The sequence below is a fragment of the Alosa alosa genome, chromosome 23 (genome assembly GCF_017589495.1).
Source record: "Alosa alosa isolate M-15738 ecotype Scorff River chromosome 23, AALO_Geno_1.1, whole genome shotgun sequence".
In the NCBI taxonomy this organism is placed as follows: Eukaryota; Metazoa; Chordata; class Actinopteri; order Clupeiformes; family Clupeidae; genus Alosa; species Alosa alosa.
The window spans coordinates 21330309-21357112 of NC_063211.1; the positions used below are offsets into that span (position 1 = coordinate 21330309).

At 43.6% G+C, this 26804-nt stretch overlaps 1 protein-coding gene and 1 long non-coding RNA gene across 2 annotated transcripts; one reads left to right on the plus strand and one right to left on the minus strand.

Moving 5' to 3' along the window:
* Window positions 1–1916: 1916 nt before the first annotated feature.
* On the plus strand, window positions 1917–14257 carry LOC125288817. Its single transcript, XR_007192534.1, has 4 exons — window positions 1917–2344; window positions 4758–4835; window positions 11919–12100; window positions 14172–14257. It is a non-coding gene; the product is annotated as an uncharacterized LOC125288817 (long non-coding RNA).
* Window positions 14258–15413: 1156 nt separating this feature from the next.
* LOC125288816 (parathyroid hormone 2 receptor-like) lies at window positions 15414–20736 on the minus strand. The gene is made up of 2 exons (XM_048235469.1): window positions 20538–20736; window positions 15414–16587 (listed from the first exon to the last, which is right to left on the minus strand). Exon 2 carries the CDS (start codon window positions 16564–16566, stop codon window positions 16147–16149), a length of 420 nt encoding a protein of 139 aa, XP_048091426.1. The 5' UTR covers window positions 16567–16587; window positions 20538–20736; the 3' UTR covers window positions 15414–16146.
* Window positions 20737–26804: the final 6068 nt, after the last annotated feature.

A 26804-nucleotide genomic window follows, 5' to 3' on the forward strand; every position in this document is an offset into this window, starting at 1 on the left:
GCACATCTTCTGCTGGCCTTGTGAGCGTCACTGCCAGGCACTAATGCCGATGCCGCCCCAGATGAATTACTGAACACTGCGCTTCAGACAATGGGCCACATAGCCCAGGACATGGGAAGACTCGTAGCTACCTTGGTGTGTGGCCGCCGCCAAGTCTGGCTAGCACAAACCCCCCTGCCAGAGACATGCAGGGCCACAATTTGGGCACTGCCGCTGGTCCCTGGCCATGTCTTTGGACCTGCTGTAAAGGATGTACTGGATCGCCGCGCTTCCCTATCTGAATCGTGTCAGCATGTGAGCACGCACAGGCCCTTTCGTTTTCGGGCCCCAGCGCCTCCAAACCCACGCTTTGGCCACCCCAGGCCTCCCCACCCCACCCACCCAAGGGAAACCAGGCACCAGCAGCACCCTGGTACCTCGTTCGGCCCCCAGGAGCGTAGAGCGAGACCACCTGCTCAGGCACAACGTAAACGCCCTGCGCAGCGCCCCGCTTTTGATGCTAGGCCAAGAAAAGCTCAGCGCTGACGGGCCCCGGCCAGTGACAGGGCTCTTGTCAGTCCAGCAGCTGTCATACTGGAAAAAGTCAGCAAAACTGTTCCGAACTGTTGTTCTAGACCCAAGGCGTGCATTAGTCCTCTCCAAAGAGATTTCCTCCCTCTTGGACAGGGACGCAATAGAAGTTGTTCACCCTCATGTTCACGAAGAGGGCTTTTATTCAATTTATTTCATAGTTCCAAAGAAAGATGGTGGCCAGAGACCAATCCTGGACCTCCGGAGGTTGAATATGTTCTTATAAGTTCTTCCCTTTCGCATGTTGCGTACTGCAGACGTTCTCTACAGCGTTTGCAAAGGAGAGTGGTTCACACTAGTAGACCTAAAGGATGCATATTTTCATATCCCGATCACACCAGAGCACAGAAGATTTCTTTGCTTTGCATTCCAGGGGGCTATCTACCAATTCAAGGTCCTCCCATTTGGGCTCTCCCTAGCCCCCCGAATATTCACCAGATGCATGCAGGCAGCCCTGTCACCCCTCATGATCCAGGGCCTCAAAATCCTACCGCAGTCTGGCACCACAGGGGAGTGCGGGGCAAGTGGTCATCGCCCATGGCACAAGAGCACATCAACCTGCTCGAATTGCGAGCAGTCCGACTGGCATTGGAACATTTTCAGCCGGTGCTGAAGGGCAGACACGTGCTAGTCCGCTCCGACAACCTGTCCACTGTGTTCCATGTGAACCACTACGGAGGCACCAGGTCACGAGATCTCCTGAAACTAGCACAGGAATTGTGGTCGTGGGCTTACCCCAGATTCCATTCACTAAGAGCGATACACCTGGCGGGTGTGAACAACAGTGTAGCAGACGCACCATCCCGCTGTGCCTTGCACCCCGGCCACTGGAGACTTCACCCAGACGTGGTGCAGCAAATATGGAGCTTGTTTGGCGAGGCACAAGTGGACCTTTTCGCCTCCGCAGATACAACTCATTGCCGTCTTTGGTTTTCAGAACAGGAGCAGGACAGTCCACTGGGACAGGACGCCTTAGCTCACAGCTGGCCGGACAGGCTACTCTATGCCTTCCCACCAATCCCTCTCATACACGCCCTGCTGGATCGGATCCAGAAGGAGGGACACAGGGTTCTCCTGGTAGCCCCTCGTTGGCCGTCACGAGTTTGGTTCCCCCTGCTGCTGTCTATCCAGCAGGGGTTACCTTGGGAGCTTCCTGTAAAGACAGATCTCCTTTCACAACTAGGAGGGCAGATATGGCATCCACGACCGGAGTTCCTCCAGTTATGGTTGTGGCCCCTGGGGCCAACCCACAGTTAATGTCATGCACACCTGAGGTCAGACTCACAATCCTTAACACTAGAGCAGTGGCGGAGCTAGGGGGTGGCTTAGGGGGCTTAAGCCCCGAATCTTTTCTTAGTGTTCCCGGCAAATTCCCGGCAACTCTTATTTCCAATATAACTTCCCCTCAGTTTCTCTATAAATGTCACCAAATGCTCTATTACTGAGGAAATATATCCCTTATTTTCAAAGCCCAATATTGAAGAATAATTTGACTTGCTACACGATCTATGCCAGGTCTCTGGGCTATGGTGATTTCAATGGTTAGATTGATTTGTTTAGATCCAGTGAAAATGCTGCCTTGACAACGCTACGTCATGGCTTCGGTGTTCCAAAAAGCCTCTGTCAGAAGTCTGTCACTTTTACAGTCTGTGATAAAACACTTTGTGTACATGTTGTTGAAACGTTATGGATATTAGAAAGTTTTTCAAAAGACCACGCCAGCTCGCTCAAGCAACAGCATCGCCCAGTGAACTGACGGATGGTGTTGTTTCAGGTTGGTGATTTCACGTTAAGAGCTTTCTGTCAGTTAGGCAGGCTAACGTTAGGCTACTTGGCTAGCTCCCTAAATGCTTAACGTTAACGTTAAATGTCCTCGTTCGTCGGCGGAAAAGGCAAATTCAATACTCTCATAGGCTAGCTAAGCCTACTGCAGAATAAGAAATTCCAGCTCCCAAAACAAAGTGATCCTCGCCTTGTAATAAATTAGGCTACACTGTTTTGAAATGTCAGAAAAACCATTAACAGTTATCTGCCCATGTCAACTTTTTCAGTGTCATATGTTGCATAAGCCTACCTTAAAACCTTGTTGATATCCTATCCACCACCACAGATCTTATAATCCAAGAGTCCACATAAATACAAAAGTCATGTTATGTTGTTTTGGCTGCCTAACTAATTATTAATTATTAACTAAAAAAAAAAACATTACAATGATATACTGAGAGGGAAAGGGCCCTTTCCATAAGTGTGTTAATCAAGCACCATGCAGTCTGCATTCATAATCTAGGTGCTTGATTTTATGCACCTGTGTAAAGGGGCCTGATGAAACCTATGAATAATCTTGCTAAATTACAAAATTAATATAATTTAGAAACGCTCTATGTCAAGATGATAATGCATTCCTTCTAAAATACCCTTGTATCATGATGACTGGCCATACTGTAATTATATCATAATATTATGTATATTATAGTATAAGATATTCTATATATTTGTCACACAGATGAGATCAGGGAAGAGGAAGAAGGAGAATAGCAATAATAAACAATAATGTCATATCAAACAATAGCCTAATGAAAATAAACAAATACTATAATATACAAACCATAAGAAACGCTTAATTAACTAAGTACATGCTAAACAGGTATGAACAGATATTGCCTCTTGAAAGACCCAAAACTATACTTTTGTGTCACAGTGTAGTGCCAGTCAGATACCTTGAATCTGTTGAATGTTAGTTTCACATTTTTTAAGTCTCAATGTGTCCATTAGTTTACACAAAATTCACTAAAAGTCATTATTTAGCCAAATAACTTTCAGTGTCCCGCCGGCGGGACGGTTACCCCCCTCCCCCACATCCCCCCAACATTCTAAATCAATTGTATGCACCATATTGCTATGTAGCATAGTAATGTTATACACCATTTCAAAGCTTTGACTCTTGGGAATCCAAAATGACAACTTTTTTTTCATGTACAATCTGTATAGTGCTTTACATTCTCAGATTAATTTTATTATGTCTCAATTAAATTTGATCCAAAATGCCCCCTCCCCTCCTCTGCTTTTGGTGATACCCTGACTTCTGGCTGCAGTGTAGCTGCAGCACAATAAGTAGATGCCTCATATTGGGTACTGAAATATTCACAAGAATCCATAGAAATTGAATCTTCATGTTGTATTATCCAATATTAGTTGTACAGATGTATAGTCTATCTTATACACACTCATTGAACCAACAAAGTAAATGCAAAAATAGAGACTTTTTTGTAATTATTCCATATTTTGTGTAGTCAGTCTATATCAGAACACCTGACATACAATCTAAATAGTCCACAAGAAACCTCAAAGTGTTACCTTTCATTTGAGACCAGGATTATGCTTCTACACAAAGGGGTTCATGTGCATTTGATTGTCAGTATGCATTTTGGATAACAAAAAGTCCTATGGGGAGTATCCATAGGCATTTTAAAAAACGCATGGGCATACCTTGGCAAATAATCTAAAAAAATAGTCTAAAGCACTCATATTTTCATTCTATATTGATCAACTTTTGCACACAGCTGGTTGCTAGGGCTTAGTTGTGTTTCTAAGGGATATCAAGTGACCTAGAGGGCTGAAATGTGGTCAGTTCAGAGATGCTTGTAATCCGGCAGAAAGAAAAAACTATATTCTAGCCTCTGTAGCTCTTTGTCAGTACATCACACAGTTATATTGACTGCTTCCTACGAAAGCTACAGGTTCTCAGCTTTCTATAGAGGTCCAGCACTTGATGGTTGACCCCAAAAGAGGTGGGAACAATGCCCTTGTAAATAGGCACAGTGCAATTTCAGGCAAAAAAAACTTGACATTTTTACTGAGAACTATGTAGTTAGGGGGTTATTTAAAAAAAAATTAAATGGGCTAAGCCCCGAATGTTTACAATGTCTGGCTCCGCCCCTGCGCTAGAGCATCGTCAACCCGTGCCATGTACGATGGGAGATCTTTCAGAAATGGTGTAAAGATCATCACAGGGACCCCCTGTCCTGTCCTGTTGAATCAGTGTTGAATCAGTGTCCTTCAATCGTTTTTTGAATCTGGGAAATCCCCATCTACACTGAAGGTGTATGTAGCTGCACTCTCTAGCCATCGTGCCCTGATTGATGGAGCATCCCTCGGCTCGCATCACCTGATGGTTGCCTTCCTTACAGGAGCAAGGAGACTGAGGCCACCTAGAATGAATAGGCCGCCACCCTGGGATCTTCCCACTGTTCTAGAATTTCTTTGTGGTAAGTCATTTGAGCCCCTCGACCAGGCTTCTCTTAAATGGTTGTCCTTAAAGTCATCATTTCTTCTTGCAGTGTCATCTGCCAAGCGTGCCTGTGAACTGCATGCATCTGTCAGCCCTTTGTGCCTTCACTGGGGTTTGGATGATTCAAGTGTGAGGCTCAGGCCTAACCCAACATTCTTACCCAAGGTTCTCTCACCTGGGTTTATCAACCAGTCCATTGAGCTATTGGCCTACACAGACAGCAGTGACCCTCGACAGGTACTGCTGTGCCCTGTTAGGGCGCTGAGATATTATGTTACTGCTACTGCTGAGATTCGCCGCTCAGACCAGTTGTTTGTTTGTTTTTCTGAGGCCAAACGAGGAATGCCACTCTCCAAACAGAGGCTCTCTCACTGGTTCATTGAGGTGATAAGAGTCGGCCTACAAGCATGTTAACTGTAGACTGCCGGCACCTGTAAAAGGGCATTCAGTCAGGGGCGTGGCAGCTTCGTGGGCAGCCCTCAAGGGGATCCCTCTGTCTAACATTTGTGTGGCCGCAACATGGTCGTCCCCATGTACATTTAGCCGCTTCTACAATGTTAATGTGGCATCTACCCCCTGCCTAGCTTCAGCAGTGCTGTCTCCAGCAGATTTAGGTTCCATCTGAGTCACTCCTCGTGACATTGTGATATTCTTCATCCACTACAAAGAGACTGCCCTGGCGGTCAGGAACTACGAAACATAACGCTAGTTACAAATGTAACTGTGGTTATGTGAGTAGTGGATGACCGCCAGGGTTTCTGGTCACTCGGAGTATGCGAGAAGAGACCAGTTACCTGAGGAAGGCTGGCGTGTGACAAAAGCTGACATAATCTCGGTGACGTCACACGCCGGCTCACGGAGTGACGTTTTTGGTGTACAACTCTCGGTCTGTGGCTGGCGCAACAGAGATATATCCACTACAAAGAGACTGCCCTGGCGGTCATCCACTACTCACATAACCACAGTTTTCTTTCGTCTTACTCCAATCCACCGACCTCTCCATGATTTGTGCTTTCCTTTACTCAGGCTACTGTAGGCTACTGCCGGATGGAATCCAAATATACATAGACCACATAAAGACCTCGGGATACTTCGGTTTGGCTTTAGGGACCTCTACTCACTACCATGTAAGTGTAATGTTGTTTGGAACTGTAGAAGAGGTATAAAAATAGCGTTTTGTAGCGGCGAAATAATATGCCCTTCTCACTTCCACGCTAACGAGTTTTGACTAAAAACGGTAAAATCGAACTTTCTCAAAACACATCCGAATGACATGATTTTGATGTCAACTCAACGTATGTACTCCCAATCATCCGTAAATTGATCTAAAGTGCATTTTACTCCGGATAATTCCTTTAATAAGATCACAATTTCAAAAACTAGATCCTTCTTATTGTATGATTCAGTGTTTTAACACACATTGCACCTGCTGTAGCTCCACGTCATGATGGTGATGGTCTAGATTCTGGCATATGTCTGGGAGATAACCCTCCTACTCCGATCTAACAGACTGGTCTGGTGGGCACACTAAGGGCTGTGGGGACAACTAATCAGAGTAGGCTACCCGAGGGAGAAGTAACCATCATTGTGTGGTTTGTGTACAACAAGCAAACATAATTATCCTGCAGAACAACAATTTAAAACTTCAAACAGCCTCCGACATTCTGCATTTGTTGGATTTTGCATTTGATCTGTTGGTCTTGTTTGATTTGTCGCTGGGTTGTTGATGTGTGTATTTATCTGAAGGTGTATGTGTGTGTGTGTGTGTGTGTGTGTGCTTCTGGTCGGCCTTCCTGCTTTGTGTTCGTTTGGTCTGAGGACTGTAAACACCAGCTCATCAGTAGCCCTGCGCTCAAAGGCCCCACTCCCCTAAGATGTAGTAACTGGAAAAAAGGTCTGTATTTTGGAAGAAAAATTACAGCTTTTACACACACACACACACACACACACACTCTCTCTCTCTCTCTCTCTCTCTCACTCACTCACACACACACACACACACACACACACACACACACACACACACACACACACACTCTCATATGCACAAACACTCACACTCTCTCTCTCTCTCACACACACACACACACACACACACACACACACACACACACACACTCTCTCTCACACACACACACTCTCATATGCACAAACACTCACACTCTCTCACACACACACACACACACACACACACACACACAAACACACACACTCTCACACACACACACACACACACCTCATATGCACAAACACTCACACACTCTCTCTCTCACACACACACACACACATACACACAACACAAAACTCACATTTTCCACTTGGGGTTGAATAGGCTTTTGTAAATAGAATGGCGGATGGTATGCCACACAATGGAGAGTGATCCCAGCAGGAGAGCTGCACAGTGCACAGTGATTGCATATTGTCCTTCTGCAAAGTGTTTGGTTGTGTACAGGGTCGAAAAGGTCACAGATAAATCGCACGTTATCAAAAAACGATGCCCGCACATTTGGCAGACACAGAGAATGTAGGTCATCCGGATTGCAAGCGAGTGAGGATCTCTATTTCACTGTTTCCCTCTTTGATTTCATGGTTTTACAGAGGACTCTGAGGTTGTGCGTTATCTGAGGCAATTTGTTCGGATTCTTTTAATGCCCGGCAGAGGAAGCCTGTTAAAGAAGGCTGGCAGGCTGGATGTGCGATCCGGCGATCAGCCCTCCAATTATATTAGAGCAGTCCCAGTTATGAGCATGTCGATAACCTTTGATTTTGACACTCGGGTAGTGTGGCCATTTTCAAAAGCACCATGCTCAATTCTGGACAGCAATTTACCTCAGATGCGCGACCACAAGCAGAAGTCCATCTCTGCGTAGAACTATCAGAAAACACACATGACGGAGGAAAACATCTCCAAAAGTGCACGCACGCAAGCACACACACACACATGCATGCATACACGCACGCAAACACATACACGCACACACACATATACACGCATGCAAACACACACGCACGCAAACACACACACACACACATGCATGTATGCAAACACACGCAAATACACACACACACACACACACACACGCGCGAAGGCGTCAGTGTTGGTGTCCGAGGTGGCACGGCACGTGGCAGTGCTTTTAACATAAATGTCAGGACGGGAGGAGAAGTGGGCACATGTGCGGGCACGGCTGCACGGGTTGCTCATGCCACGTCGTGCCCAGGAGGATTAACTGCTCTGCTGTTCATAATAGCGTTCCGCACATCCGTTAGTAGGGCCTGCCTCATTCGTTAAAAGCTTTATAATTACTAGTCTGGGGACATGGTGTGCGGAGAAGGTGGTACCAAGATCACTGATGCATAGGATCTCTCAATGCATCCATCACTTCCAGATGGTGAAGTCCGTGTTTGTATCCGTCACTCATATGTTCAGCGTCTCTGGAGCCATAATTCATATAGTAAAGAGCCACTTGGTTGCAGCAGCCTGTAAAGTGATGCTGTGTGTGTGTGTGTGTGTGTGTGGGTGGAAATGGCCGGCTTCTTCAAACTGTCAGTGGCATTATCACCCCATTTCATGTGTCCGTGTCTGTCTTGGAGACTGCCATGCTGAATATGAAATGTGGAGAACCTCGGAGGGCGCTTTCCGATTTGTTTTCTCTCGTTCTAAAGTGCACTCGTACACCGGGGAGAGAAGGAGGGCGGCTGGATAAATCGTGTCTAGTGAAGAAATGATTTGGAGTCAGAGCACTTTCGGTACTCGGGAGGAGCAGTATAACGCAACATATTGTATCTCTGACAGCAGCTCGAGGAAGATCAAAGTTGCAATCACACCTCAATCGATTATTTTCCCTCCTATACAGCAGGTGATAATTTGTGCTAGTTTCGCATTGCATGCTATTCGGAAGGGACGCTGCTGTATAATGATAATAATTAGCATCCTGTTGTGATCGAGAAAAAAAGTGTACTCTCTGCACAAGTTAGGTGGAAACTTTTAACGAGGCCTTTTTGCCTTGTGGTCTCATTAGCCACCAGTATTAGTGTGCTGAGTTGGATGGATCTTGTGAAAATGTTCTCCGTAGCCCCGTGTGTAATCAGATCCAATGGCCTGTACTACGTGGTTTGCGTCTAAGCATGCAACGGGTGGCTCACCAATCCTTGGATATCGGTAATGGTGTTCACAGAGGTCATTAATCCAACAGGCCACTGTACCATTTCATCACAGTGACACTGATCATCTTTGACATGTGAATTGAAATTGAAATTGAAAAACGTCCTCTATCCTTGACTCCAGCCGTTATCCACGTCAGCACTGTTATATTCGGGTAAGTGACCAAACAACAAACAGCTCCTCCGAGGCAGGCACATGAGCAGGCTACTGTTTTTTTTTTCCCTCAATCTAATTTGCATTTCCAGTGCACTGGTTTGGTGTGGAGAACTACGAAACTAGTCGCTAGCTCACTTCAGCCTCTCACTTAGGTGTTGTGTTCCATCCATGTGACAGACATAAAAATATGTCGATAAAGATGACAACCATGTCACTTCTGGCATTTAATAACGCACAGCTGAGGATAAAAACTATTTATTTCCAGTTTATCAGCGATTTAATGTCATCACTCCCTTTGGCATTTCACTCTAGTGGCCAAGACGTAATTGTTTGTGAAAGGCAATTAGATGAAGTGTCATCGCATAATCGGGGGGATCGAGGGATAAAACTAGCCAGCGACAAAGCAGCATGCATTTCGCCTGTTCGCTTCGCTGTCGAATGTTGGAACAGTACACAGGTGTGGTTGGCGAGGAAATTAAAAACAAAGCTCCATTGGGCTCCCTGCTCATTTCCCTCTGCAGTGTTATTACTCTACTCTACCTCCACATATACACGCATGCAAACACACACGCACGCAAACACACACACACACACACATGCATGTATGCAAACACACGCAAATACACACACACACACACACGCGCGAAGGCGTCAGTGTTGGTGTCCGAGTGGTACGCACGCGTGGCAGTGCTTTTAACATAAATGTCAGGACGGGAGGAGAAGTGGGCACATAATGCGGCACGGGCTGCACGGGTTGCTCATGCCACGCCGTCGCGCAGGGAGGATTAACTGCTCTGCTGTTCATAATAGCGTTCCGCACATCCGTTAGTAGGGCCTGCCTCATTCGTTAAAAGCTTTATAATTACTAGTCTGGGGACATGGTGTGCGGAGAAGGTGGTACCAAGATCACTGATGCATCGGATCTCTCAATGCATCCATCACTTCCAGATGGTGAAGTCCGTGTTTGTATCCGTCACTCATATGTTCAGCGTCTCTGGAGCCATAATTCATATAGTAAAGAGCCACTTGGTTGCAGCAGCCTGTAAAGTGATGCTGTGTGTGTGTGTGTGTGTGTGGGTGGAAATGGCCGGCTTCTTCAAACTGTCAGTGGCATTATCACCCCATTTCATGTGTCCGTGTCTGTCTTGGAGACTGCCATGCTGAATATGAAATGTGGAGAACCTCGGAGGGCGCTTTCTGATTTGTTTTCTCTCGTTCTAAAGTGCACTCGTACACCGGGGAGAGAAGGAGGGCGGCTGGATAAATCGTGTCTAGTGAAGAAATGATTTGGAGTCAGAGCACTTTCGGTACTCGGGAGGAGCAGTATAACGCAACATATTGTATCTCTGACAGCAGCTCGAGGAAGATCAAAGTTGCAATCACACCTCAATCGATTATTTTCCCTCCTATACAGCAGGTGATAATTTGTGCTAGTTTCGCATTGCATGCTATTCGGAAGGGACGCTGCTGTATAATGATAATAATTAGCATCCTGTTGTGATCGAGAAAAAAAGTGTACTCTCTGCACAAGTTAGGTGGAAACTTTTAACGAGGCCTTTTTGCCTTGTGGTCTCATTAGCCACCAGTATTAGTGTGCTGAGTTGGATGGATCTTGTGAAAATGTTCTCCGTAGCCCCCGTGTGTAATCAGATCCAATGGCCTGTACTACGTGGTTTGCTTCTAAGCATGCAACGGGTGGCTCACCAATCCTTGGATATCGGTAATGGTGTTCACAGAGGTCATTAATCCAACAGGCCACTGTACCATTTCATCACAGTGACACTGATCATCTTTGACATGTGAATTGAAATTGAAATTGAAAAACGTCCTCTATCCTTGACTCCAGCCGTTATCCACGTCAGCACTGTTATATTCGGGTAATTGACCAAACAACAAACAGCTCCTCCGAGGCAGGCACATGAGCAGGCTACTGTTTTTTTTCCCTCAATCTAATTTGCATTTCCAGTGCACTGGTTTGGTGTGGAGAACTACGAAACTAGTCGCTAGCTCACTTCAGCCTCTCACTTAGGTGTTGTGTTCCATCCATGTGACAGACATAAAAATATGTCGATAAAGATGACAACCATGTCACTTCTGGCATTTAATAATGCACAGCTGAGGATAAAAACTATTTATTTCCAGTTTATCAGCGATTTGATGTCATCACTCCCTTTGGCATTTCACTCTAGTGGCCAAGACGTAATTGTTTGTGAAAGGCAATTAGATGAAGTGTCATCGCATAATCGGGGGGATCGAGGGATAAAACTAGCCAGCGACAAAGCAGCATGCATTTCGCCTGTTCGCTTCGCTGTCGAATGTTGGAACAGTACACAGGTGTGGTTGCCGAGGAAATTAAAAACAAAGCTCCATTGGGCTCCCTGCTCATTTCCCTCTGCAGTGTTATTACTCTACTCTACCTCCTCACTCACCACGTTTCCGCTCATGTTAAAAAGTATCTCCTGGCACACTGTGCTCTACTTCCAGCATAATCATATGAAATATATATAAAGACAACCGAACCCTTCCTGAGATAAACAACCAGACAGCTGCACCGTTTGTGGCGAGAGGAACATGTTGACATAATGGCACTATATCCCCTGGGACTCTACAGGGGCTCTCATGTGGTTGCGCTGGATATTGGTGATTTCAAAAAGGTTTCATTGGGTTGTTTGCCTGAAGAAGACCCTGTTGGGTCGAAATGTTGCTTTTTTGTTGTTTGTCTCTTTTGTTTTTATCATATAGTATATTTTCACCTGCACCTGGCCTAAATATAGTGGGGATGTGCACGCAACCACTCTACCAGACATTGTGCACATCGCTCTCCCATGTCCACATCATTGAGGTGGCCATGAGGAGGACGTCACCCAACCAACAACCTACAGTAACTACCTGAGCGCTGCCGCAATGGCTACCCACTGCTCCAGGTTTGTGTGTGATCACTGCTCACTGTGTGCTGTATATGTATGTGTGTGTTTATGTGTTCATAGAGAAAGAATGATAGTACCTACCTACCTACCTACCTACCTGCCTCAGCCTTGATGAGCCCAGAGGGGGGTCGGTTAGAGTTCCTTCACTGCTTTAGCCTCACAATAACCAGTGCAGGCTGCAGATTTCCTATTGTTCGCTGTTGTTTACAATAACCAGTGCAAGCTGCAGATTTCCTATTGTTCACTGTCGTTCACAATAAGCAGTGCAAGCTGCAGATCGCTATGGTTCGGCAGCGGAAGAGTTGGAAGGCCAGCGTTGTGCTAGCGTCAGACAATTTCAGTGTTGAACTTGGCTCAACTTTCAAAGTGTAACACGAGGCTCATCAATTGTCAGTTTAGGCAACAGAGCGTACAACTTAGGAACGTTTGTGTAACTTAGGAACAAGATAGAACTTCTTGAATTATTATGACCGCCAAGAGCTTAAGCGGGCGTCATATAGGTTTAGTCAGTTTTTTTTTTTCGCATGTCCAAATTTCCGCCAAGGATTCCCCGGACACTGAAAGACCGGGTAGATCGAAACTTGGTGGGCATGTAACCCCATATGGATAGCATGGAACCATCGTTTTTGTTTTGATCTGTAGCCCCCATTGGACTGCACCCCCGAAGGAGGGGTAGGGCAGACACAGTTTTCTGTGAATATCTCGAGAACCGTAAGGTTTAGGAGGACCATTTTTTTTGTATGTTGATCTCAAGGGGCCATGTCAACCCATTCCATAACCACTCATTTCATGTATAGCCACCTAGTTAAACACAAAAAGTAAAAATGAGGTGTTGTAATCGCGAGGTATCTGTGACCTAACATAGTCAAAACTGCAATGAAATTGGAAGTGTAGGATCATTATGACACCCTCTGAATGCACGCCAAGTTTCGTGGAATTCTGTTCATGGGGGGCCACACAATAAATTAATTTATGTTACTACACAACTGGCCTGTAGGTGGCCGGAGACAGTTTTCTGTGAATATCTCGAGAACCGTAGGGCCTAGGAGGTCCACCTTTTTTTGTATGTTGGTCTTAAGGGGCATGTCAACCCATCCCATTACCACTTATTTCATGTATAGCCCACCTAGTTAAAAAATAAAAAGCAAAAAATTAGGTGTTTATATCACACAATATCTCTGGCTGACATGGTCAAAACTGCACGAAATTGAAAGTGTAGGATCATTATGACACCCTCCAAATGCATGCCAAGTTTTGTGAACTTTCGTTCATGGGGGGCCTTACAATAAAATAATTTATGTGTACATTTAGTGACCGTACACCAACAACCCCACATGGATAGCATGGAACCATCGTTTTTCGTTTTGATCTGTAGCCCCCCCGCTGTACTGGACCCCCCGAAAGGAGGGTAGGGCAGACACAGTTTTCTGTGAATATCTTGAGAACCGTGGGGCCTAGGGATGACCCATTTTTTTTTCTGTATGTTTGCCTCCAGGGGTCATGTTAACCCATTCCATGTGCACACATGTGCATAAACAGATACACACGCACACACATACATTCACAGTAATCATACGTATGACACATACTCCCACAGTAGACATATGTACGCATGCATGCACATGCACAAACACACATACGCAGGCAAACACACAAGCACGTACACACACACACACACACACACATAAAGATAACGCGGTACACGCACACATGCACACAATTCAAGAATTTCTCAGAATTATGAACAGGCAAGATGCGGGTGGGGTTGTATAAAATGAATTTTACATGTGAAATCTATGAACTAATCATGTTTTGGTACTTGTTGTCTAGCAGATACCAGTGAGAATTGAGTGTGGATAATGCAATTTAGTGAGACAGTTAGAATCCTTTCAGCGTAATTTATTTTGGTGGAAAAAATGTGCTGGACTGCGGCGTATATCGCTCTGCGGTACATCTAGTTATGGTCTGCGTTGTGTTGCGCTACGCTTTACCACTGCTGCTTGGTTATATTCAATGTGATCTCTGCCTAAGAGGCTTTTTCTTGTTTTTCTTCTCTGTTCTGAGCCAGCTAGTGACCTGTAACCACACCAGGAGAAGTGACCACAGGGACTCTGGGGAAGGAAGCATCAGACAGTCTTTCTGAATTTAATAAATACAAATATTTCAAAAAGAGACTAAATTAACTAAACTGAAAGGAATAAAACCACAGGGGCTCTCAGTGCAACGTCTCTGGAGTTGGGCATCATTTGGCGGGAAAGAAATAAACCTCAATTCTCTCTGGGGATCTGTCAGGTGCCACACTATCTCCGTGACAAACACACGCACACACAGAGACACACACACTGGTAGTTGCTATCCTCTTTTCCTTCATTTTGAGTAAAACTTTTGTTTGATAAGATGGAGGAGTAGCTTTGCACAAACATTAGGTGCAACGCAAAAATACCCACCTCAGCCCCACCACCACCACCTTCTAGCACACTTCAAATACTTTAAGTAGTGCAGATATTGGGGCAAGACTAATGCTTGAAAAGTGTGCACTACGCAAGTAAGCACTCAGTGCACACTAGCAGTGTACTGACAGAAGTATGCGGTTTGAGACACTGCCTGAGACTCGTTTTCTCTAAGTTGGGAATATTTGGAGATCCAGCTTGAGCCCTGCCAGTTACCTATGCTAAGCGTTTCAGAAACCACAGACATGCACACCTGCTAACTATGTGCACATTAGAGGCTATGAGGCACATTAGGAAGTCTTACTTGTGAAAGTCCACTCATAGAAACCATACATGGCTGGACACAGCGGCTTCATGACTTATTACAGTAAACATACATACGGCTATTTACGGATCCATAAGGAGAAATCCATCCATCAGTACAGGCTGCGTTTTAAACAAACACTCAAACCTGCCAGATGACACAACAGCTGATTATCGCAGCTTTGTCAAGTGTACATGTTCCATTTCAGTACAGGATTGTTTATGTAATGGGTGAGAAGACATCTTTATGTAAGAGATCAAAAGGTTTGCTTTTATAGGTTTGCTGTCAGTATATACACAGTCGGTACAAGCTGTGGTGGTTGTTTTTTTCCTGTCTCCTTTTGTGGTTGTGAAATTATCAGGATATGACATTAATGGAAGTTTGTTTTTGCAATTTGCATAGAAATTCTTACCAATTAAGTTAGTCAAACAGTCATTTATTTTGTACCAATTAAGTCAGTCAAACAGTCATTTATTTTGTACAAACATATGCAAACATATGCACTCAAAATACAAAAAAGAACACGGCTATACAATATTTATTTTGGCAGTGAAATGTTTCTTGAGCAAAAACATTTGAAAACATAATTTAAAGACTAATCCCTGTGTCGAGTGACATCTGTGCACAATATTAAATAAACAAACATATAAAATAAACATATACACATATAAAATATTAAATAAACACACAATAACCCATTTACACAGACAGAAGGTGATGACGATGGCCATGACTTTGGATAGCACACACACAGACACACGGCCGTCGACATGTTACAGTGCAGTGTGGCGTCAAAAATATGACACATGCTTGGATCACGATGCAACCGGTCACAGAGAGGAGAAAACGCAGTAGCCCTCATTGAAACTTCCACAAAGTCATGGATATGGATATCTACATGACAAGGCAAAGCATCAGAATCCACACAATCACGCTTTTCTTTATACAGTATCTACAATCAGTAATGCACTTTTTGTGCTGCATTTCGACGTCCTGACGATGCCAGGCTTAGGTAAAAGTGTGTGTGTGTGTGTGTGTGTGTGTGTGTGTGTGTGTGTGTGTGTGTGTGTGCACTTGTTTGCTTGGGTTTGTGTGTGAGAGAGTGAGAGACCGAGAAACGTCTCCTGATATAGTTGTTTCAATTTCAGTCTGAAGTTGAATGTTTCCAGGCACACCAGAGGTGCTAGACAGGGAGCCGGACCATACGCTGGGCAGTTTGGCTTTTTCATATTATACGCATGGAAAATGTCCTCATGATGGCCACTCCTTCTCTCGCTACACTCCTGTGGCTACAGAGACTCCTCGACGTCCTTGGCCCGGGTCGGGTAGACCGCGGCTGTGGTGGCCCCGGTAACGCTGGTGGCTACGACAGCGGCCGCGGAGGAGGCAGGCGAGGACTCCTTCAGCGAGATGTCGTCCACCTGCTTGGTGCTGTCCTCGGGCTCCTCGGGGATGGATGGCGGCAGGCTCTCGATGTCCGAGCTGCTGAAGACGTACCCGGGCAGCGTGGCGTGGGTGCCCAGCACACAGGTGCCACTCGTGCTCAGGTACACGCGGCTGGAGAAGAGCGCTGTGCTGCGCGACACCGACGGCAGCTGCGACTGGCTGCCTGTGCTGTGGTTCAGGCTGGTCAGCACTGAGCCGTAGCGGTAGTTTGCACACACCACGGGGTCCTTCCAGTCGAAGGCCAGGTTCCAACGGGTCCACATCTTGCGAATTTCTGTTTGGACCTATGGAGGTTTTAACAGGAGAAAAGATTAGGGGTCTGTGTGGATACATTTTGGTAGTTAGAGGTGACACTAACTAGCTCGATGGTGTTTTAAGCCCCCGCCGTCGACTTCAAGGCACCTAACCATAACCTTAACCAGGGTATCTGCACATTTTCAAGTGCAAATTTAAAGACTTTTAAGATCTTTTCAAGACATCTACATAAATGGAAAAAATAAGACTATACCACTCCAAAAAAAAAAAATATGATAACTTAAAACTGTTTTATGATAACTTAAAAATGTTTTTTTTTACTAACTTTAACACCCATCCCATTTTGGATGTCTACAGAAGTTACCAAATATAGTTTTTTTGGGGAAAGAAAAATAATTTTGTCTGAATTACCTTCACAGCTATAAATGCCCAGTTTTAGGGCTGCTTGCTTTTGAAGCTAGTTGTAGATATCTAGTTGTGCTACTGGCTGAGACTGACTGTTTTTCACCTGTGTCTGTAGTAGCCTAGGCCAGTGGTTTTCAAAGTGGGGGCCACGGGGGGGTGCCAGGGGGGCCTCAGCAAGTTGGAAGGAAAATAAAAGCAACAAATAAATACATTTGAAAAATTTAAAATATACCTATTACTATGAGGGTTGTTATACAATGCCATTATAATAATTTGTCGCAAATCTGAACATTTATATTTTCTATGATAATGACTGGGAATAATAGTAGAGTGATAGCTCTCATATAGCAGAAAGCCCCAAATGCAATTTTTAGACACTGCTCCATCGCGAAGTGCTTGTGGCCAAAATAATTATTAGGATTACAGGTAGCTTAATGTATTTTTACATTTGCCGTAGTATTGTCGATGGGTTTAATAACACATCAAGGGGGTCCTTGGCCAGAACCTAGTGGTATTTGGGGGGTCTTGTCGTGGAAGTTTGGGAACCCCTGGCCTAGGCTACTTGCCAAAGACATGTGTACTGGACTGGATTCCGTTCAATATTTTTTTCTAAGGTATACTAAAGCTATTTAAACATTTTAATTGGCCTAATTTATATAATTTACTATGTGCACCTATTGTGCCATATGCAGCACAGCAAATCAAAACATATTTACATTTTGCATACGTTCTTTTGTATCTAAACCAACCAAAGCTTGACTAAAACATTGTAAAACCATTGACTTGTTTTAAAAAAAAAATGTATGGGAAAAGTGAAATCCCCTATTAATTAAGAGACAGGTCCTCCTCGCATTTTATTTTTATTAGAATATTATTTCTGCTGAAAAAACTGCTGGTTTCATCTCAAGCATGCATGTATTATGAACACATTTACACAGATGTGTTTTTTTTTTCTATGTAGCCAGTCACCGACATTCATATGCGGTTTCTGGGAAAGGCTGGCAAGCAAGCCTATTCACTCCCCTGTTGGGTTAACCTGACCCTGGCCAGATGAATTTCGCTCCGCCTAGCTCCACTCATCCATCTGGAACCGATCCATTGAAGTGTTGCTTCAGAAGGCTGGGCCAAAAAATGCTTCCATATGATTGAATAAGCCACTTGTCCGTCATCTATTGACGTGCTACTTCAACCACTCACATCGAAGCCAACCCGTGACGCTAATAACAGTCTCACAGTCACTTCTACGCTATGTCACATCTATGAAACTCCCGCCCTGCGTACCATACATTTTTTACCATAAAGTCGGTTGCAGAAATCACTCTCAATGGAAGATGTCCCAGATGGATGTGAGTGAAGCTAGGCGGAGCTAAGCGGAACGAAATTCATCTGGCTAGGGTCAGGTTACTGTTGGGTAGGCTAGCCCATCAACACACGCTGGAGAGATGCAAACAGATGAACTTAACGTGTATTTCCTCCTGATTGCGAAAACGTTTGTTTTCTTTTTCTGTCAGTCCATGGTTCCTTGTAGCCTGGAAAATCCAGACCCTGATAATCTAGAACAGTGGTTCTCAACCTTTTTTCAGTGATGTACCCCCTGTGAATTTTTTTTTTAGCCAAGTACCCCCTAACCAGCGCACAAGAATTACCGCTACGCTTCAACCACGACTCCATCGTTTGAGTTTTGACAGTGTGATGGCTGGTGGCATGTGACAGGTTGGGTCCTGGTATGGGGGGGACTCTGGGTTTTTAGGATAATGAAATTGAATAGCCTGCCATTTTATGAACTTATATTTTCCTGAAATATTTATTAGATAATTGTTTTTAAAGTATTTTTTCATGGATTCTACTTTTTAAATATATGTATATTTTAATTTCATGTATTAGTACTAGCATTGGTTTTATTTTCATTTTTAAAGAATTATAATATAAAAAGCGTGTTATAAAAATTCTAGGGCTGTCAATCGATTAAAAAAATTAATCTAATTAATTACATAGGCCTACTCTGTGATTAAATCTAAATTAATCACATATATAATTTTTGCTGTGAAAGTATTTAAAATTTTTATTTATTTTAATCAACACTTTATTTTTATCAACACCATCTGGCCGTTGTTTAAAGGAAATGTTCCAATCAATGATCTACAGTCAGTAGTCAGCACATTTTCTTCTCTCCTTCATTTTACAGTCTAATGGTTACTGACTACAATGGCTTGGGGTCAAAGGTCATACCTTTCCAGATTAATCTGCGTTATTTTTTTTTAATCAGTTATTTTTTCTCAAATTAATTAATCGAAATTAATCAGTTATTTTGACAGCCCTAAAAAAATCTTATATTTTGACATGTATCTCACCACAGCAAGCACATAGCTTTACATTTCATGTGTAGGGCAGACTGTCCTGAATCTGGCAATATCATTGCCATGGTGGAGGGATTCTCTGGGGCTGAGCAATTTACAGACAGATGTGGTGTGCGCCTTACAGAAATAAATGCCATTTTTTATTTAGTGATTAAAAATGACCTTTCTGCGCTCGGTATCTGTGACAGAACTGATCTGACCTGATTTGACCAGAGTTTACGTGTTAGCCCGCGTGTGCCTATATGGTGTCTGCACCTATGATTCTCTACAACTTTTTACTGCATTGCCATGAACATAGTAAAGGCAAAAAGCTGTTTTTTGTCGAACAAATTGGGTCTGACAATTGGGATTGATCTCAAAACCAGATTATGAACATTCTTTGCCATAGAGAAACACACAGTAGCGTTTGACTATAAACGTGCTTTGCCACAAAAACAGACAAAAACGTGAGGTAAGTCGAGCTATATGAAGTTATTATTTTGCTGTCACTTCGTCTGTTTTATAACCCAGAAGGATGTACTTGGTATCAAATGATAGCCCTGTATCTCCTCTTTCATCTGACATGGCATATCTATGCGATCACAGGTCCGCGAGTAATTCAAACGAGAGTAGGCTAATGGGTGTGCAGCGTTGGTTTTTGTACATGACTATTATTTTGCAGTCACTTCGTCTGTTTTCATAAGCCAGAAAGATCGACATCCTTGGTACCAATGGATAGCCCTGTGTCTCCTCACCTGATATGCTTGCCATGTCTGTGCGTTCACGGGTAATTCAAACGAGAGTAATGGGTGCGCAGGTGAACGCAGAGAAGTATAGACTGTAAATATGATGCAATTTGATTTAATTTCATGATTTTTTTATACTTTAACGTACAGACAAGTGCGTGGTCTCGTTGGAAAGCCTCACTTTTGCTCTGTCACGAAATAACGGATTCATCTCGCTGCGATTAATAGTTGCGGAGCAATGTAACAGAGAAGAAAGGGTGTGTTTATGACGCACTTTGCTCAATCGGGTTCTAAGGGTTAAAATCTCACGTACCCCCTGAAGTGCCTTCACGTACCCCCAGGGGTACGCGTACCCGCATTTGAGAACCACTGATCAAGAAAGATGAAGGGTCTGGTCAAGAACAATGTAATGGCCCAACTCGAGGGGCGGCAACAAGCATGCATTTAAAAAATCTCACTGCACGCAATTGGATAACACTAGACCATGTTTACCCTGAATGATTTCGGACTTTGACGCAATCGGGTAACACTACGACCAATGTGTACTTTCCTCCAACATTGCAGCGCTGTCTAAATCAGTTTAGCTGGTTTCCCGGAATGTTGGGGTAAAAGTAACGTGCATCATTGCTCTTTGCCAGAGTGTCTCAATTCCATTGTGCTCTCGCGAGAACTCTGGATTTCCAGGGTAGGTTCCTTCATAAATTGTGCAGCAAATTATCAGACGAGTGAAAGTAGCACTGGGCATAATTTGACCAGCAGTCTCCACTTTCATGGTTTATGAAACGCAATGCTGCTAAGGGATTGCCTTTTTTAGTTATTTTAGAGTGCATTACGCCTACGCCTTTGGTTGGCAAGCTTGGGCTTGAGGGTGCTTTGGTGTTGAAGATGCTTTGGTGTTGAAGATGTTGTTGACTGGAAGTTGTTTCGTATTTTTGCCCCTGAAGTGTGGAAAAACAATTGGCAATTTGGTTGATATGGGTGAATAAGCAGAGAATGACATTGACCATTTTCTTTATCTCCTGTTGGGTTACATGCTGCTATTCCGACATGCCGCTACTTAGACATTGGCGTCTAATTGTCGGCATTAACATTAATTTGTGTGAAATTAAAGTGTCCCACTACCGCGACATTTTTTTTTTCCATTGTCGGAGTAGCGACACGACCTTTTTTTCAAACTTCCTGCCATTCTGACACGAGGTCATTAACAGTGGCGTAGCCAGTATTTTTCAACGGAGTGGACTTATGCGAAGTAGGCCTAGGGTGGGCCTTTATTTTTTTTATTCCAATATGGGCAGTATAGGCCTACAGTAATCGTCCCAACTTTAAACAACCCACGATTTCATCACAGCTCAGACGATTCATGGCAAGAAAACTAAAAAGTAGGGGCATGTCTAAATAGAGGGTTGTCGTAATAACGGGATGTCGTAATAAAGGGTAAACCCCCTCCTGTTGCTATGTCACTTTTCAAGTCCAGGCCTGTCTGGAGAAATTATATTTTGCCTGCTCAATTAGAGGCACTCAGCGGCAACTCAACCTAGGCAGGGGATGTAGAGGTAAAATAAGAGTATCAGTTCTGTGATCACGGTGGGGTGGACTGCTCCATGCGGTAGCGGGTTTTTAAAAAAGGCATTCAGAACATGTTTGATGAAGGTGGAGAGCAGACGCACAATATTGTCCGGGTGCACTGTAGGCTATAAATGCGTTCCGCTGGCTGCAGATAATTGCAGTTTAACAATAAACAGAAAGGCTAATCTGAGGTACCTGTCTAGTTTATTTCCCCCATCCTAGCATCTTTCGCATTGACTTCAAAATAATACTTCTAACATACAAAGCCATAAATGGCCAAGCACCTGAATATATTAAAGGAACCATATGTAAGATTGTGGCCAAAACTGATACTGCAATCACTTACAAATTACTGTAGAGTGGTGTATCCTGCCTCACTGTTTGCGTGCTATATTAGCACATTAGCACATGCATAAACCCTCCCTCCATGCCACAACCGAACTGTGGCCACACTTATACCTTTTCTTAAAATAGTTAAATATATAGATATATAGACTTTATTTCTGCATTGTTGCACTGTTGGACTTACTCATTTGCACTATCACCATGACCACTATCACCATGACACTCATTCACACAGAGCACCTTACCTTACCTTACTATGCACAGAGAATCACAGGCTCAGTCCCTGCCTCAGTCATTGCAAGCGCCTCTGATTGATTAATCACCACTATGTGGATAGTGTTTTTAGAATTGATTTAGATTAAGTGTTAGTATAATTTGTATTTTAGTATATTTAGTATATTCTTTATCTTCTACTGTCCTTATTGCTTAGTTGTGTTTTTTATATTATATACTTTAATTACTTTTTCTGCTGTTAAAGAATGTGTATGTGTTGTCTGTATGCTGCTGAGACCTTGAATTTCCCCTGGGGATCAATAAAGTATCTATCTATCTATCTATCTATCTATCTATCCCCTCCCCCTGACTCGAGGTTGCCAACCCGGATGCCGAAACACTACTGATTTTGTGATTAGTAGATAGGTAGAGGGTGACACATCAGGCCAAAACACAACATGACATGATAAAACACAACATCAGTTGAGGGCTGCAACTTCACTTTTTAAATGACAAAATCCTGGCTGGACTACTGTTGTCAGTGATATAAGTATTTGAAATGAACACGATTTCTTAATGTCTAGTGACATACCAGGGCCATTTTATGATTAATTGAAATACATTTCTTACATACGGTTCCTTTAAAGATCTCCTAGTCCCATACAACCCACCTAGACCACTACAATCACAGAATACCACAATAGGAGCCAGAGCTTTTTGCTACTGTGCACCCCTCCTCTGGAATAATCTCCCTCCCTCTATTTGATTAGCAGACACCCTCCCTATTTTTAAGTCTATTTTTTCAAGTCTAAATCCCTATTTTTAGACTAAAGAACATACTTCTTTAGTGCCTCCCATAGTTAGGTATGGTGCAGTGTGGAACTTCAATGGACCACCCTGCTGTGTCCTTGTGTGACTGGCACCCCAGTCATGCGTGCGATGGTGGTCACTGACCATACCTGCGCTGGTGTTGACTACCCTTCACCATGCCTTAGTTATGCTGCTATGGCATAGTGCTGTCAGGGACTTTTCATGTGTCATGCCGTACAACCCCTCCTCTCCCCTTCCCTCTCTCAACTCTCACTCTGCCTATTCTCACTATGGTATAACACTATACCAATGATATACTTATTGATATTAACCATTTTGATTTATAGTAATACTAACCCGTTCTATATCCCTCTCTCTTCCCCCTTACCTCACTTGTGAGGTATACCAGTCACCAGCCATCCTTGTGTTTGGCCCTCATCTCACTCATCTCACCTGAAGTCCCATCCCTACAACTGCCCTATCATCGCCTATTGCTGTCCCTCTGCCCGGATTCCTGGCCTGCGCAACGACCCACTAAATAAAATGTATACATTATTATACTGGATATGTAACCATCCCACCTGTTTGTAACATACATCTCAGGTGGCTTTAAACACATGTTCTCTACACCTAACTAACTTATTCATTTATCATATAAACAGACCTTATTGTTCTGTACTGACCCTAGGCAGATGGGTCAGGCCCTTGAGTCGTGGATCTGCTCGAGGTTTCTTCCTACATGTATCTCCAATTCTAGGGAGTTTTTCCTTGTCCCTGTTACTCATGGCCTTCTCTGATTGTTTGACACTCTGTAAAGCACCATGAGACATGTGCAATGTTTTGCCGCTCTATAAATGATATTAAATTTAAAAAAAAATTGAAATAGTTATTCCATAAATATATTGTTTTTATAGATGTTAATGGCATGGGCGATCAAGAGCTTCCATGTACGCTTGTGGCTGTTGACCAAACATGTTCTGAATGCCTTTTTTTTAAATCCGCTACTGCAGTCCACCTTACCGTGATCGCAGAATTACCACTAGGCCTACACCCCTGCTTAGGTTGAGCTGCTGCTGAGTGACTCACATTGAGCGGATGAAATCTGATTTCTCCTGAAAGGCCTGCACTTGAAAAGTGACATAACAACAACTTCTAATCAACATCTTCAACACCAAAGCTTCCTCAAGCCCATTCTTGCCGACCAAAGGTATAATGCACTCTAAAATAACTGCTTTAATGAAAATGTCAATCCCTTAGGTTCAGGGATGTAGTGGAGGCTAAACGCAAATAAACTCAGTTTATCCACCTCTGAAATTTGGATAACAGACAGACATATTTTTTCTTACCGTTTTCACACCTTTAGTGATACCCGTGAAAAACATCTTCACATGCAGCGCTGTCTGGAAGGCGACGTTGGGGGTTTAAAACAACAAATAACTAATGCTGCATGCACTCCAGCAGTGGCGGCGCCAGAGATTTTTTACTGCCGGTGGTATGGGGAAGCTCGGCTTTTTACTGAGGGTGCTATGAAATGAGGGTCATGTGGTTCTCTACTACCCCCCAGCCCCCCTTGAGGCCATCAGCAAAAACAAAATCCCAGCCTAATAGCCAGCTGACTAGGTGTAGCTGGCTAACAAGAAAAATGTCACAGAAAAAAAAAACATGAACGGAATTGGCCAAAAAAAACAGCAGTCAGGGCAAAATCAAATAGGGATTTTCAATTTAATTTCACTTATAGAGCGCCAAAACATTACACATGTCTCATAGCGCTTTACAGAGTGTTAAACATTCAGAGAGAACCCAGAGGGGTATTCCAGAAAGGAGGTTTAACAAACACTGAGATAAAACTTAACCTCTAGGTTGTCTGAACCTGTGGCGACTAAACGCGAGCTGACGGTTCCAAAACACTGATTACCAGTTAGTTCAATCAACCCTGTGTTAGATAACCTAGAGTTGTCGCTGCTCACGCCGAACTTATAAAGGCATCATCTATTGAGAGTCGAAACCATGAGTGAAACCGGCGAAAGGGAAGAGCACTGTATTTTTCAGAGGCGGAGTCCATCGAGGCTTCTTAGGAGAGAACTGTAATAACAAAAAAGAGCAATACTTTAAGCCTCGCCCGAGACCTTGCTTGGCAGAGAATAGCCTAACTGACCGTGTAAATGCGTATGTTTAAAGAGGCCCTATGCAACAATTTTAGCAAAAATGACCTTAATTATGCAGGTTGAGAGTCGTTGTAATGGTTCTACAACACTTTTTGGGTCGTTTGGTGGGTGCTTCGTCTCCCCTAGTGCTTCTCCACAGAAAAAAACGAATATGCAACTTTCTGGTCGCAGTCCTAACACATCCGATGTAACTTTCGGCGGAAATACTTTCGAAAATGTAGTCAGATTGTAGTTTCTAAGAAGACTGCAAAACGGACTGCGACTTGGCTGTTGAAATTGTAAGTAGCCTACCCTTGGGTGAACTTCGTTTTTGTAATGTGATTTGATAGTCTCTTGAACAATGTGTTTGCTCGACCATTTTATTGTGAGCCCTATGTGTTTAGCTTGGTTTATTGATGGCTAGCTCGCTAGCTAGTGGGGGTTTAGCGTAGCAGTCACTTGCTACCGAAGCTGCAGGGGAGCTATGTCGTGAAAAATGCGAGCCCAAATCAGGCGAAAACCCAGAAACAGCGAAGGAATAACCAGACCTGCATAGGGCTTCTTTAAGATAGCCTATTTAATGTCAAAAGCACAATTAAATAATTCACTGGACATCACGTATTGTAGGCCTATTGACTGCTTTGAATGATGCTTTCTTAAACTAGCCTGTCACAGATTGAGTGGGCCATAGAATTCTTTGAGAATCCCAAATATAATTTTCTATTTTAACGCGGGTTCTGCAGCTGTGGGCCAAGTTAAACTTTTGCGCTCCATCATCGGAAGGGTGAATGTCGGAAGGCATGGGTAGCCTATTGGACACATTTCGGTGCACATTTGGAAAATTTAATAAGTGATGCTGACCTGCCAGTTGGTGAAACTACACTTTAAAGCAACACCAAATAACTTTTCCTCTGTCGCACGCATGCTAATGTTTATCCAGCACTGGCTTTGCAAATAACGATGTCAGACAAGGTAGAATATGTTGCATGATTTTATGAAAGTACGATGTATTGCGACATCAGATGCAAGTCAATTTTGTAGTTTCTTATGTCTCATTCCATCGAACTACAGAACCGCTACCCGATCTGGCAAACTTACATAGATGCGGTTATAGCCCGATAGAGGGCCTTGCGGGAGTGCCGTTCACCCTGTTACGAGTTGATTAACCACTGAAACGGTTTTGGAAACATTATTTTAAGGTACAAAAAACTTTGGTGTTGCTTTAATGATCCTCGTGGGTTTGTGTCCAGGAAAACGAATGAAGTTGCGCAGGAACTGCTTTAGCGCAAGGCAAACTTTACGCACCTACCGACAGCTTGCCGATATGCTCTGCCTCCAACACTACAAAACTCCCAGTCGGGAGCGTGTGTAGTAGCCTATTAAAAAAATATTTTATCCCAAATGCCATCAGCATTCTTAACCAAACTTAGTGACAGCTATATTTAAACTTATTTATTAATTTTCTATAGGCTATGTTTCCCCTTTTTTGTACTGTACTTTTTTAATTATATCTTCAATGTGTCTGAGATGTTGTTTGTCCATCTGTCTGGTGAGCCAAACACAAATGTCCTCTATGGTGTAGGCTAGCTACATTAAAGATTTATTTTATTCTATTCTAATCCACCATGTGAAATGTAGGGATGGAGAATGCTTTTCAAGTAGCCTATATTTAGGATTCAGC